The sequence below is a fragment of the Pelodiscus sinensis genome, chromosome 1, assembly GCF_049634645.1.
Source record: "Pelodiscus sinensis isolate JC-2024 chromosome 1, ASM4963464v1, whole genome shotgun sequence".
NCBI lineage: Eukaryota > Metazoa > Chordata > Testudines > Trionychidae > Pelodiscus > Pelodiscus sinensis.
The window spans coordinates 87,582,834-87,598,100 of NC_134711.1; the positions used below are offsets into that span (position 1 = coordinate 87,582,834).

At 43.7% G+C, this 15,267-nt stretch overlaps 1 protein-coding gene across 4 annotated transcripts in view; it reads left to right on the forward strand.

Annotated features, from left to right (window-relative positions):
• IFT56 (intraflagellar transport 56) overlaps window positions 1–15,267 on the forward strand; it is an 87,130-nt gene that overhangs the window by 61,666 nt on the left and 10,197 nt on the right. For all 4 annotated transcript variants that reach the window (XR_003090266.2, XM_006127812.4, XM_006127813.4 and 1 more), the window contains 2 exons: window positions 3,801–3,884; window positions 6,799–6,868. Coding sequence is in view for 3 of the 4 variants with exons in the window: in XM_006127812.4 (XP_006127874.2) it covers window positions 3,801–3,884; window positions 6,799–6,868 (154 nt within the window). In the remaining variant the exon portion in view is untranslated. The remainder of the gene's footprint in view (window positions 1–3,800; window positions 3,885–6,798; window positions 6,869–15,267) is intronic.

Genomic DNA, 15,267 nt, shown 5'->3' on the forward strand with positions numbered 1-15,267 from the left:
ATGCAGATTAGGGATGTAAGTGACTAGTCGACTCTCCGATAAGCAAAAGCTGATAGGATAGTTAACACACTAGTTAACACAAAGAGAAAGCAAGGGGGGGACGGAAGACGAGGGAGTGCTGGAGGGAGCTGGCTTAAAAGCCAGTTCCCCCCCCCCAGTTCCAGCTCCGTGGGAGGGGCCAGGAGTGCAGAGGTAGTGTTCCAACTTTGAAATGTACAAGAGTCCCCACTGGCCTCAGGCTCTATGTGGGGATTCCTCTTTGAAATGCACAAGAGCCCAGGGGCTCTTGTGCATTTCAAAGATTGAAACCCTGCGTGGAGCCTGGAGCCAGCAGGGAGTCCCCCACTGACCCCAGGCTCCATACTGGTGCTTACACTTTGAAATGTACAAGAGCCCTAGCAGGGGCTCTTGTGCATTTCAAAGATTGAAACCCCGGGCTCCATGTGGGTGCTTTATACTTTGAAATGCACAGGACCCCCTGTTGGCTCTTGTGCATTTGAAAGGTGGAACGCCACAAAAGTCCTTATTGATTAATCAAATAGTTGATGGAAATCCCATCAGCTATTTGATTAGTTAATCGAAATTTAACATCCCTAATGCAGATGAGATGACTAAAATAAAGGCACTTGGACATGAAGCTGGCAAACAATGCAGTTGGTTTAAAGGACAGCTAAGAAGTGATGGAGAAATAGGGTGCTTTACAAAGCCAGTTCCAGAAGTCTGATAATCCAGCCTGAGGGTACTTGAACATTCCCTGCTGGTTAAGTCCTGGTGCCAGTTTGCACCAAGTCCCTCCTTACATTCCAAACCAATGGGCTATGTCTACACTGGCCCCTTTTCCGAAAGGGGCATGCTAATTTTAAACTTCAGAATAGGGAAATCCGCGGGGGATTTAAATATCCCCCGCGGGATTTAAATAAAGATGTCCGCCGCTTTTTTCCGGCTTGTAGATAAGCCGGAAAAGAGCGTCTAGACTGGCCCGATCCTCCGGAATAAAGCCCTATTCCGGAGGATCTCTTATTCCTACTTTTATCCATGATTTTGTAAATAGAGGCTAAAGCAGTTTAACTGGATAAGTGTAACAGGGCACACTTTTTCCCTGAAGAGCTTTATTTGTACATCTGCACTTACTATGCTATCTAAGCACATTTATCAGTGCATTTTGGGAAAATCTGGGCAACTACCTTGGCCAAGGAAATGCAAACAAAGCAACATCAGCAGCGTGTGGAGCAATGCACTCTGGGACATAAGATAAGAGAGCCTGAAGCAAGGAAGGCTGGTTAAACTAATTATCTGAATATAACTAGTTTGTCCAAATCCCACTGTAAAAAAGAGTGCTGAACAGGATAAAGGAAGTAAACCATTACCAGCCTAGAACTATGTGACTTCGAAGTAGGAATAAGAGATCCTCCGGAATAGGGCTTTATTCCGGAGGATCGGGCCAGTCTAGACGCTCTTTTCCGGCTTATCTACAAGCCGGAAAAAAGCGGCGGACATCTTTATTTAAATCCCGCGGGGGATATTTAAATCCCCCGCGGATTTCCCTATTCTGAAGTTTAAAATTAGCATGCCCCTTTCGGAAAAGGGGCCAGTGTAGACGTAGCCATGATGTTTGGGTTAACCCCTTGTATACAATGCACTGCCAGTGCTTTCAAGCAAAAAGAGTACACAAAATAGTCTAATATAGTCATAGCTGTAGATGAAAGATGTGTCCCTATGCATGGTCTAAACATTAACAAGAGTGGGTAAGTAATAATATAGGTTGAACCTCTGTAGTCCAGCACACTCTGGTCTGGCAACATTTGTGGTCCTGCATGATTTTAGTTAGCTGGATGTCCACTTATCATGGGTGTGGTCAATTTTCCTGCAGCTCCATAACATTTGTTTACAGCCACCAGTCCTGGCCCTCAGTGTTCTGTGCTGTTGTTTAGCTCTGATTTACCTCTAAATGTCTTCTGAAAGTCCAGTAGGCAATGGAAGTGTTGGTAATGCTGTCAGAGAATATTGACCTTCTGTGGCAAACTCTTTGCTTTGGCACCAGTCAGGTTCTGAGGGTGCCAGACTAGACAGGTTCAACTTGTACTTTGTTTCCAAAAAAAGCAGCCAATGATCTTTTAGGCCCTCAACCATATAACTTTTATCCATGATTTTGTAAATAGAGGCTAAAGCAGTTTAACTGGATAAGTGTAACAGGGCACACTTTTTCCCTGAAGAGCTTTATTTGTACATCTGCACTTACTATGCTATCTAAGCACATTTATCAGTGCATTTTGGGAAAATCTGGGCAACCACCTTGGCCAAGGAAATGCAAACAAAGCAACATCAGCAGCGTGTGGAGCAATGCACTCTGGGACATAAGATAAGAGAGCCTGAAGCAAGGAAGGCTGGTTAAACTAATTATCTGAATATAACTAGTTTGTCCAAATCCCACTGTAAAAAAGAGTGCTGAACAGGATAAAGGAAGTAAACCATTACCAGCCTAGAACTATGTGACTTGGTCTATTCCAGAGAAATTTGGTCACTAATAACCACTTGTTCCTACAACCTTCTCATTGTACCCACGAATGCAAGAAACATCACATGTATAAGGAAGTTGTGAAATCTCCATCTCTGGAGATATTTAAGAGCAGATGGGTTAGACATCTATCAGGTATGGTCTCGATGGTTCTGGGTCCTGCCATGAGGGCAGAGGACTGGACTCGATGACCTCTTGAGGTCCCTTCCAATTCTAAGTGTTCTATGATTCTGTGTTTCCAATGGCATTCAAGTGATCATTGTGCTGTTTTGATTAGATATGCTGCAAGCAAAATTAACCACCATGTGGTCCACCTCTGTCAGTCTTCTCTAGAGCAGTGTCAATGTGTTCAACAAGAGCAAATAAAATCAAAAGGACTAGTGTGAATTTACAGCAACAGATGTCCTTACACAAGGCATATTCCTCCCAATTTTGTTCACTGCTGTATTGCAGATCCACTCTCATTGGAGTGAATTGGTGTTTGCTGACCATAGTTGCTGTCACAGTTTTGAATTGTGTGTATAGCCAACCATGCCAATAGTTGATTAGAATTTGTAAAAGTTGTAGAGTGGACATGGGCCTTATTTGTGCTGATTCCCACAGCTTGAAGAATTCTGAGATATAAAGTCACAGGAAGGAGTAGCATTGACATCCTCTGACATCCAGTGCTGAACTTTGTGTGAGAAGGCTGGTTGTATCTGTACAAAAGGAAGTGGTGGTTCAGAGAAGCTAGCTTCCTGCTTACTAAGTTTCCCTAACTCTGGGATTTGTTCTAAATCTGACAAAACAATTGTTGAGGGAGAATACTCAGCACAGAATTATGATTCTGAGTATCACCTAACTAGCTTCACAAAGCAAGAGTTTACCCTTTTAAATCATTGGGGAGTCAGAGCTCTTTGTTTACCACCCTATATTTTAAAGTGTTGAGATTATATGAAGGGTTACATGGAGGAATCGGTTACAGCCTTAAAGCAAGTCTCAGCATGCCCAGAATGAAAGCCAAAGCCAAACCCACAAAAGCTGCCACGCCACAATTTTTGGCTTGGAACATTCTACAACCAACCAAGGTTAATATAGTGGAATGTTTCGGTTTTGCCTGTAGTCATAGACTCAGGATGGAAAGGCCCTCCATAATTCTTTTAGCCACTGTTTGTAAAAGCCTAATGTTTAAAGTGTATGGGTTGTTTATTTTCCTCAATTGTCTGATATAGACTGATTCAGATTTTGGATCTTTATTTTTAATATTATATGCCATGGTTTTCTGTCTGTCTGGCTTATTTTCTAGAGTTATTTCTACAATGATGATACATTTAACTTTAACTATGCCCAAGCCAAAGCTGCCACTGGCAATACCAGCGAGGGTGAGGAGGTATGTATTTGCTTTCTTAAAAAACAAACAATGAAATCCTATGTACCCCACCACACACACAGTCCCACACTTGTTCCCTCACACCTTTCTGATTCTGCCTATTGTGTGGAAATGGAGCTGCCATTTCCTGCAGGAATTTAAATGTATGTCTTGCTTTCAGTGAGCCTTATTCAAGGGAGTCAGAGTCCTGCTAACCTCCTAGCATTGGGGTATGTGAGGATCATGTTGGGAGAGAAGCACTCCAAGCTATCTCTAACTGATCAAAGAATGCTCTCTTGATCAGTTTCAGAGGGGTAGCCGTGTTAGTCTACAACTGAAAAAACTTAAAAAATAACATAGTCTTGCAGTACCATAGAGACTAACAAAAATGTAAATGGTATCATGAGCTTTCATGGGCACAACCCACTTCTTCAGATCAGTATCGGAGTATCAGCCATGTTAGTCTGAATATGCATAAACAACTAAAAGACCTGTGGCACCTTATAAATATGCTCCAGATTTATTGGAGCATAAGCTTTCGTGGGCAAAGACCCACTTTGTCAGATGCATGTAGTGGAAATTGCAGAGGCAGGTATAAATATACAGGCACATGAACAGAAAGTAGTACCCATCAAGAGGAAGGCCAAAGACCTCATTATCAATACAACTTTTTGACAGAACACACTTTTCTAGTAAGTGTATTATAAATATTGGCATAAAAACTAGCCTATACAGAGATAGGATTTTTTTATTTTTGCTAGCAGTATCCCAGTATAAACTGACTCTAAAGAAAGGATATTTGTACCTTTTTGCTGGGAGAAGCCAGAGAAGATCGAGGCAGTGTCTGCACTACAAAGTTTGGTTGAAATAATTATCTTGGCTTGCAGTCAGTGACTTTTTTTTTAACTGTTTTGAGCATATGCTTGCTTTACTGCTTGCATTGTTGCTACATGTCCTCATTATGAATGGTTGTGTCAGTAGAAAATGTGGTGTATCAATAGATGTGCTGGTCAGTAAAGATTGTCCATACTTTCAGCTTTGGGGAGCATACATTGTTCTTAAAGATGACAGCTTCATCCATCTTCCCTTACCAGCCCAGAATTATAGCAATGAAGTGTCTCTGGTGATCAACTAGTACTTGAATAATCATGGAAAAGTACCCTTTTTCAGTTTATGTATTCATTGGCAAGGTAGGGAGATACCAGTATAAGGATATTGAAACTCCATTACTGCTTTTGGAGGAACTCAACCAGTCCCTTTCTCATGAAAACTATACACTAGCCACCTCGACAGAATCAAGGAAATATTTAGCTACCAGCTGACCAGGTGCAGGATGACTGTCAAATGTGCTTTTATTATACTCAAAGCTCGTTAGTGATGTTTAATGACAAGATTGGATCTCAGGAAGGCAAACATTACTATTACTGCTGCTGCATGTTGTGTATTACTTAATAGTTTTGAAATGAATGGAGAAAGACTACTAGGAGAATGGAGGAGTGAGTTGGACTGGCTGTCGGCTCAATTTGACCAGTCAGACACAAAGACTATTAGAAGAGCCAACTGTGGGGCTTTATGGTAGAGGGAGGAACTACAACTAGTCCAGGGGTGGGCAAATACCAGCCTGCAGGCCACATCTAGTCTGATAGTGTAATATTTACCTATCCCTCCACAGGTACAGGTAATTGCAGGTCCTGTTGGCCGCTGATTGCTGTTCCCAGCTAATGGGAGCTGTGGGAAGTGGCATGGACCAGGACACCACTTCCCACAGCTCCCATTGGTTGGGAACGGTGATCTGCAGCCAATTGCACATACGTGCAGAGGCGCAGGTAAATATATCAGTGATGGCTTGCCCGGAGCTAACCCTGATAGACCGGATCCGACCTGTGGGCCAGTATTTGCCCTCCTCTAGATTAATTGTAGCTCTCTGTGCTGAACCATCATAGTTGGATGCTTGCAAATGTGGGCTAGTAGGTGTGCTTGCTAAGGTGGACAACCAGGGAAAGTCATCTCAGAAACATGCTGAATTTTCTAAATGGGAGAAAGGAGTTTCTGGTATCTGGGAACCCTAGGATGTGGGGCTTAAAATAGAGAATGGAGCAACCGCTGCTGTGGAGGAGGGTCACTGTGGAACAGCCCCCAAAGGACTGTTAGAGTTGATACAGGTAGTGCATTGTCTAGTTTAGCACTAAATGGAAGAATGTAACCTTTGTAACTGAATTATTGGGTTATTATTGCACTGATGTTGCTGGGTGCCTGCATCAGCAGGATACAGATTGTTGTGTGGATAGATGTAAAACAGGTCAGCTTAGGTCAACATAACACTATACTGTAGATCAGGCCTCAGGAACTCAACAAGATCATCCATTGTGACTAACTCCACAGTATGTTGTACAAAGCTAAGATGTTGACACAGCACCTTGATAAAACTAAGGGTTAAGGATTGTTATTGCTAATCCAAGACTGCTGTGTTACATACAATATGTGGCAGAGGGGTGGGAAGGGATCATCATTACAATGAGACATCTAGTATTTCAGAAAGATACTGATTTCAGTCTCTGCACTGCATTATAAATTAGTGCATTCTCAATTGCTGCTTAGGCAAACTACTGTCTTCCCTCAAATCCTGTCTTCATTTATGATTGGTTTGTTATGTACAAACACATTCACTGGCAGTTGTTCAAGTGAGGCCACACCATAGTTTGGCATTTTAGAGCTCTAGATAATCTCATGATAAATGTTGTACTGATTGAATTCCCCACTTGCTTGAGACAGAGAGATGCCCCTATAGATTACAATTTCACACTCTAACTTTCCATTAAGCTGTTGTTGAGTATTCTCCGGCCTGAGCCTTGGCTACATATTGGAACAAGGACAGGCCTACTGCGTATATGGTGGAGCAGATGCACATAATGTTCTTTTTCCTTCTTTCCTGCAGGTGTTCCTCTTAATCCAGAGTGAGAAGATCAAGAATGATTATGTTTACCTTAGCTGGCTGGCTCGTTGCTGTGAGTCACTTTAATTGCAAGATTGCAGGATGTGGATCCTCATGTTTTGCATTAGTCTTGCCAGTCCACCTTCCCTAATCGCTTTTTAATGTTGTGGGTGGATTTAGTATTTATGAAAGTGAAGTGTAAATGGCACTTGCTCTAGCCATTGTCAGCAAGTATTATGCAAGCAGCATTTCTTTGGAGTGCATAACCCCTCCTATTTCCGTTCTGGCCCCTACACAGCTCTGCCAGTATACCTCATTCTTGATCTCATTCTTCCCAGTCCAGGACATTGTCTGAACAGGACACTGTCTGAACCTTTAAAATAGATTACATGAATTGCTGTTACGTTAATATTGGTTCTCTCCAGTTTTTGCAAAGTCCCTCTCATGAAAAGATGCTAATATACAGGTGATGACGCCATATAAAACCTAGAGAAATAGGAGGAGACCAGTGGGAGGAAAGATAGTCAAAGTGGACAGGGCACCAAGCTAACAGTCAGGATCTTAGACAAGTCATTTATATTTGTTCCTCAGTTCCCATCTATAAAATGGGGACAGTATTTCCCTAACTGTAAAGGATATTATGACGATAAAATCTATTAGTGATTGTGCTTTGATGAAGAAAACCATAGACTGTCTAGTTAGTTAAAGAACACATGGGCTGTCACTGTGATGATTGCTTGCCAATGTCACTTACTTTAGGTGGCATTTTGTCAATTTGAGGGCACATAAGCAGTACCACTGTTTCAGAACAGAGTACCAAGGAGGTGGCCTTTGCTCATATTTGCGCAGCTCCAACTGGAGACATGTCCTGTGGCAGTTATTTCCTTGTTGCCTCAACACAGTATTAAGAACATGCATTCAACTGCCCTCCTCTCACCCCAATGACTTCCAGAGCCACAATGGTAGCTTCATGATGCTGTTTTGGAGATAGGTTCACCATCTATGCTATGCCCTTCCCAGACAGATAGCTGGAGACTTCCACACTACATACATTGACCACCCATCCCTGATTCTGCTTTGGGACCTCACAGTTTCTTACTTCATGAATCCATAAATCTATAATTTGTATTGTCAATTTTATGTTTTGCATTTACCTGTGAATGAAGTTTTATTTTGATGGATGAACCCAAGATGCAGAATAAAATGGTGGTGTTGATTCTATAGGTTGTATGCTTTCCCTTTAATTCTGTTGTAAAGCAATTCCCTACTATGTTGCTAGGACTTCTATAGTGACCTTGTGGTCATTAAAAAATTCTGTGGAACTGTCATAAAAATAGTTAATTATTCTTGGGTACATTAAATAAATGTAGCATTAGTAATTATTTTCTTCATACTATGTTTCCTCTGAAGTTCCAGTAAAGTTGCTGTTTTCTTCCATATCTTTTAAAATGTTGATGTGTGCTATTAAACAGCTGCTACAACTTATTACAGGGCCAGCTACTTTCAGTAGTGGTTGAAATTATCCTTGGATGTGCAAAGTATTACTTTGGGATCTTTCTGTGTGAAAAATGCTACAGTTAGCATATGCAAATGTTAGCATATTCATTTTTGAGCATGAGTAGATACTGTAAGAACATAAGAATGGCTATACTGGAGTCAGATCAATGGTCCGTCTGGTCTAATATCCTGTCTTCTGAAAGTGATCAATCCCAGATGCTTCAGAGGGATTGAACAGACTGGGGCAGTTATTGAGTGACCCATCCCCTCCAGTCACAGAAACTGGCATTCAGAGGCTTAGCCATCTTGTCTAATAGCCAGTGATGGATCTATGCTTCATGAACTAATTTAATTCTATTTTGAACCCCCATTGTATTTTTGGCCTTCAGATCATCTCCAGGACACGTCTGTCCTCGTATATTTGCAGGAGGCAAGAGATGCTGGAAGTGCACTCATTCAGGGCTCTATGTAATATTGTGGTCTCAAACTATTGTACCAATTACTTAGACCTTATCTTGAAAAAGCCATTACAGGGCATCCCTGCTATACGTCCAAGATACGTTCAAAAAAACATGGACATATAGTGAAAGGACGTTAAGAGGGGAAAAATTTTTCCTCTGGCTGACTTCCATTTTCGTAAATTGGTCTTCTTTTTTTTTTTTGGTTTGTTTTTTTGCATGAAGAAAGAGTGGGGAATTGGGAACAGTTCCCACAAGTATCAACAATGCTAGTGCAGAACCAATGTATACTGGGGCGACTCTTGGAAGAGACGCCCTGTTCTGTTTTACCTCCTAACATAGTACAGTAAACTTCCGATAATCCGGCACCTTTAGGTCCCAGGGGGTGCCGGATTATCAAATATGCCGGACTATCAGAAGGGGGGGCTATGAGGGGTCTGGAGTGGGGTGGGAGGGGATGCCACTCCGGACCCCTCATAGCCCCCACATACGATAGTCCGGCTCTGCCCCAGGCGTCCCTGATTCAGCCGCTGCTGGTGAGTTTCAGCAGCAGCTGAATCGGGGATGCCTGCAATAGAGCAGCTGGGGTGCTGCCGGGTTGGTCCTGCAGCGCCTAGGGGCGGCGCTACGGCACCAACCCAGCAGCACTCCAGCTGCTCTTGGGGACGCCTGGGACAGAGCAGCTGGGGTACTGCCCGGTTGGTCCCGTAGCGCTGACCCTCGGGGCTGCGGGACCAACCCGGCAGCACCCCAGCTGCTCTTGGGGACGCCTGGGGCAGAGCAGCTGGAGTGCTGCCGGGTTGGTCCCGCAGCGCCAAAGAACGGCGCTGCGGGACCAACCTGGCAGGACCCCAGCTGCTCTGCCCCAGGGGTCCCCGATTCAGCCGCTGCTGAAACAGCAGCGGCTGAATCCCGACGCCTGGGCAAAGCAGCTGGGGTGCTGCCGGGTTGGTCCCGCAGCGCCGTCCTTTGGCACTGCGGGACCAACCCGGCAGCACTCCAGCTGCTCTGCCCCAGGCGTCCCCAAGAGCAACTGGGGTGCTGCCGGGTTGGTCCCGCAGCCCCGAGGGGCAGTGCTATGAGACCAACCCAGCAGCACCCCAGCTGCTCTGCTCCTGGCTTCCCCGATTCAGCTGCTGGTCAGTTTCAGCAGCAGCTGAATGGGGGAAGCCTGTCCGGCTGCCCCAGCACTTCCGGGTTCCTGATGGTGCCGGACCATCAGGAGTCCCGGAGCACTAGATGCCAGACTAATGGAGTTTTACTGTACTTTGTTTCTCTGTATGCACAGATTGCTAGTTGTTCCTAAATTATCCAAGCATTGTTTTCCCATAAGGAATTATGGTTTATAAGGTTTTCAGTGCTCAGACATCTGATCATCATATGTAGGGAGAAGAAGTGTTTTTTCTGATAAGTGTGCTGTGACGGAAGCTAAAGACACAAAACCCTACTCTGGTGCCTTAATTTCTGCCATACCAGGAGAATCCAGTGATCACCTGTTCTTATGTACTATCTATAATGGTGACCACTGCAGGATGTAATTTCTTCATAATACACTTCCTAGTACAATACCGTACCATGTTGATTGTGAAGGAAAGGTGGATTTCTCCCTGAATGCAGTTGAACAGTTTGTGCTCAGAAATATGTGAAGTTCTTGTAATTTAAATTCAGTTATCCCTAGATTATTGTTTTATTTAGGATCTTTGATTGTGCAAAGAAACTAGAGTGTTTCCAGTGTAGTGTGAAAGGATTTATATTGGTATCTCTGATAATTGTCAGAAATGATTGTTACTCCACTTCACTTCTGTGCACATAATACCAAGCATTCCTTCGCCTTGAAGAGCACAATTTCTCCCATATTAATGGCCAGCACACAGAATGGTAGATGGTGAAACTCTCGAAAAGAGATAGACATCTGATCCAAGGGGACTTTTTTTCTCCACAATAAGAGAACATTGACAGATGTCTGGAATTAACAGGCCAAACTTTAGGTTAAATACTTTCTTACCTTCAGAAGGTCTGTTTGTAGAATTTTCTGTCTCCAAAAGTGCTAGATGCATGTTATTGGGGTGCATTCTGGCACTTATGACTATTTGTGCTGTACCAGAAATATATTCGGTTAAAGGCTGATTGCAATTCTTGCTCATATATACCCTGTTAAAATGACTACACATTCTATGGATTCTTGAAATAATTTCCTCACAGGAAACACAATTGCAATGATCTTGTGTATACTTTTATTTTTCTTTGGAGCAATGAGAATTGTGGGGAATCAGTGTTTAAAATCAGGTGGATGCTAGTCATTCAAGACATCAGTCCTTCATGTCTGTCTTGCTTTCTATGAACATGAGAGTGGGCAACACTAAATCTCACAATCTGAATAGAGAGTAAGAGGATGTCACAGTCCATTACTCTCTATAGAATACTTTCTGTATTTATTCAGGATTCTCCATTTTATGATCCATGGGCCCCATTCAGACAGCAGCCCTTACCCCAATCAGGATGCCAATACCACTCGTCTGACAGACCTCACCTTCCCCGCCTACATTCATTAGACAGGTCTGAATTTTCTGAAGGCAAAGAGGACATGGATGTCACAGGGGAAGAACAATCCTTCCACTTCCCGCTACCTATACACTCCTTTCCAGCCTCATCTGCAGACACAATTATGTTGCCATTGCTTATGAGTTCGGGGGATGATTTTAAGTCCTTTCAGGACCTTTTTAAGGGGTAACTGACAAACTAGAAATAGCCCTCCTCACTTCTCCTGACACACAGCATAAGCTTATTAATATTCTTCATGCCTTGGTGCAAACCAGGGTCACAATACCCATGAATGAGGCATTGATGGATCCAGCAAAGCTCCTCTGGAAGACCCTGGTGACAATTCCACCTATATCAAAGAGAATAAATCAAAAATACTACATCACTCCAAAGTGCGCAGAATTTCTGTTAACTCACCCCTCTCCAAACTCTCTAGTGGTAGAGGCGGCGAACTAGAGGGGTAAACAGCAGATTATGTGATCAACCCCATATGACAAGGAATGTAAGAGGCTTGATGCCAGGGGCAAGAGATCAGACTCCTCTGCCAGCCTTCAGCTCCATATTGCTAACTACATGGCACTTCTTTCCAAATACACGCACCACATTTTTGACCAGCTGTTGACTTTTATTGAAATTATACCGGACAACAGAAGAGAGCAATACAAAGCTTTGATGAAGGAAGGTTCTCTGATCTCTAGATCCACACTTCAGTCTGCCCTCAATTCCTCAGATACAGCTAGATTTCTGGCATCTGCAGTGGTGATGAGGCATGTGTCCTGGCTTCAACTGTCAAGTTTTCCAAAGGAAGACCAGAGCATAGTCGAGGACCTCCCGTTTGAGACATCCCAGCTCTTTGCAGACACTAAGAATACGACTCTTCACTCCCTGAAAGATTTGCGAGTCACTCTGCGCACACTTGGCATCCAACCTCCTGCCAATAGAAGAAAGCAAAATAGACAGTTTACATATAGGTACAAGCCAATACCTTTCAACCACACTAGACATTATGACAATAGACGATGTTAAAGACAACCCAGACATAGACAATCATTGGAACAACCCCTCACCCAACAAGCTACAGCACATCAGTCATTTTGAAGTCTTCGTCAAGAGTCGGACAGCCCCCATCCATCCAGGGCAGCTATCCAAGCCTTATACCACATTTGGCTCCAGACTAGCAGCATTCTATCTTGCCTGGTGATCCATTACGACTGAAAAGTGGGTTCTCAAGATCATCAACACGGGTTATGTCATCCCCTTTACCTCCACCCACAATCACCATCCCCATCCCTCTTCAGGGACCCTTCTCACGAGGCTGTGCTCGTACAAGAGACACAATGTCTGCTGCAATTGAGAGCCATAGAAGAAGTGCCCTTCGACTGCAACGGGAGAGGTTGTTCTCACTATTTCCTCACAACCAAGAAATCAGGGGGTTGGAGACCTTTACTAGATCTCAGAGAACTCAATAAGTACGTGCATTATCAACACTTCAAAATGGTGACCCTCGCCACAGTCAGACACGCCCTCAAGAAAGGAGATTGGCTGTCCACCCTCGACCTTCAGGATGCTTACTTCCACATCACAATACACCTGTTACACAGATGCTTCCTCAGATTCACAGTGGTGAACCAACATTTCCAGTACAGAGAGTCCTGCCTTTCGGCCTGTTGACTGCCCCAAAGGGTATTCTCAAAGGTGCTAGCAGTGGTTGCCGCTCACCTCAGAACAAGGGGAATTACCATTTTTCCCTACCTCAATGATTCCCTACCTCATAAAGGGTCAGTCACCTTACCATACGCAGCAGGCAGTGACATTTACCAGGGAACTATTTGATAGACTTGTACTATGAATAAACCTGGCAAAGTCTGTCTTGCTCCCTACGCAGACACTAGACTTCATCAGGGCACACCTGGACTGCAAAACAGCCACAGCCTCGCTTCCACAGCACAGGTTCACAGCAAATTCAAGACTTGGGGCATCTGGCACAGTTCAGCCCCTGTATAACCACCAGGCAGTGCCTGCACCTCCATGGTCACATGGCAGCTGCCACATTCATAGTGCCTTAAACATGCCTGCATATGAGTCCGATATAGACTTGGCTCAGGACAGTGTACAGGCTGCATGTACACCCATTGAACAAGTCTCTCATCATGCCATGCAACATAAAAGCTTCTCTTACTTGGTGGACACAAACACAGAGTGTATGGAGAGGGGTTTCCTTTTCAATGGAACTCTCCAATACTTACCGTTACCACAGATGCCTCACTAACAGGCTGAACCAGGGAGTCCAAGCCAGGTGGACACTGGACAAGCAATGCAAACACATCAACTTGTTTGAGCTCAGATCAGTCCAGTATGCATGCATGTACTTCTCCCAGATGCACTACATCAACAAGCAGGGCGATGTCCGCTCTTGCCAGCTCTGTTGGGAGGTAGTACGGTTACGGGAATGGTGCATCCTCTGCACATTCACCTCATAGTCTCATATATCCCAGGCAGAGACAATATGTTAGCAGACGATCTCAGCAGGGACTTCTTCCTCAATCACGAGTGGGAGATCAACAGGTCGGCCATCAATCATCTGTTCTGAAAACGGGGGTTCCCAACAATGAACCTCTTTGCCACACACACAAACTCATGGTTCCCTCACTATTACTCCAGAGTGTGATTAGGCCCCGGCTCTCTGGGGGATGCGTTCAACATCAGATGGGATGCGCCTCTAGCATATGCATTTCCACCAATTCCTCTCATCCAGAGAGTGATACTCAAAATCATAGAATACTAGAATTATAGAATACTATGACTGGAAGGGACCTCGAGAGGTCATCTAGTCCAGTCCCCTGCCCTCATGGCAGGACCCAAGTACTGACTAGACCATCCCTGATAGACATTTATCTAACCTGCTCTTAAATATCTCCAGAGATGGAGATTCCACAACCTCCCTGGGCAATTTATTCTAGTGTTTGACCACCCTGACAGCTAGGAACTTTTTCCTAATGTCCAATCTAAACCTCCCTTGCTGCAGTTTAAGCCCATTGCTTCTTGTTCTATCCTCAGAGGCCAAGATGAACAAGTTTTCTCCCTTCTCCTCATGACACCCTTTTATATACCTGAAAACTACTATCATGTCCCCCTCAATCTTCTCTTTTCTAAACTAAACAAACTCAGTTCTTTTAGCCTTCCTTCATAGGTCATGTTCTCTAGACCTTTAATCATTCTTGTTGCTCTTCTCTGGACCTTCTCCAATTTCTCCACATCTTTCTTGAAATGCGGTGCCCAGAACTGGACACAATACTCCAACTGAGGCCTAACCAGCGCAGAGTAGAGCGGAAGAATGACTTCTCGTGTTTTGCTTACAACACACCTATTAATGCATCCCAGAATCATGTTTGCTTTTTTTGCAACAACATCACACTGTTGGCTCATATTTAGTTTGTGGTCCTCTATAACCCCTAGATCCCTTTCTGCCGTACTCCTTCATAGACAGTCGCTTCTTCATTCTGTATGTGTGAAACTGATTGTTCCTTCTAAGTGGAGCACTTTGCATTCGTCTTTATTAAACTTCATCCTGTTTACCTCAGATCATTTCTCCAATTTGTCCAGGTCATTTTGAATTATGACCCTATCCTCCAAAGCAGTCACAACCCCTCCCAGCTTGGTATCATCTGCAAACTTAATAAGCGTACTTTCTATGTGATGTAGACAAGGGCTTATCTTATAGGCTCATGTGTTGAGGTGCAGATAAGCTTTTTAGTGTAAAATTCTGCCGACTTAGGTAGCTAGAACTTCTTTAATTTTGTAAGCTTCAGCAAGGTAGCTGAGTTAGTCTGTAACAGGAAAACTTAAAAAACAACAAGTAGTCTAGTAGCACTTTAAAGACTAACAAAACATGTAGATGGTATCATGAGCATTCATGGGCACAACCCACTTCTTCAGTTAGTTTGTGAACACTAAGATAATGAGAGCAATATGAAAT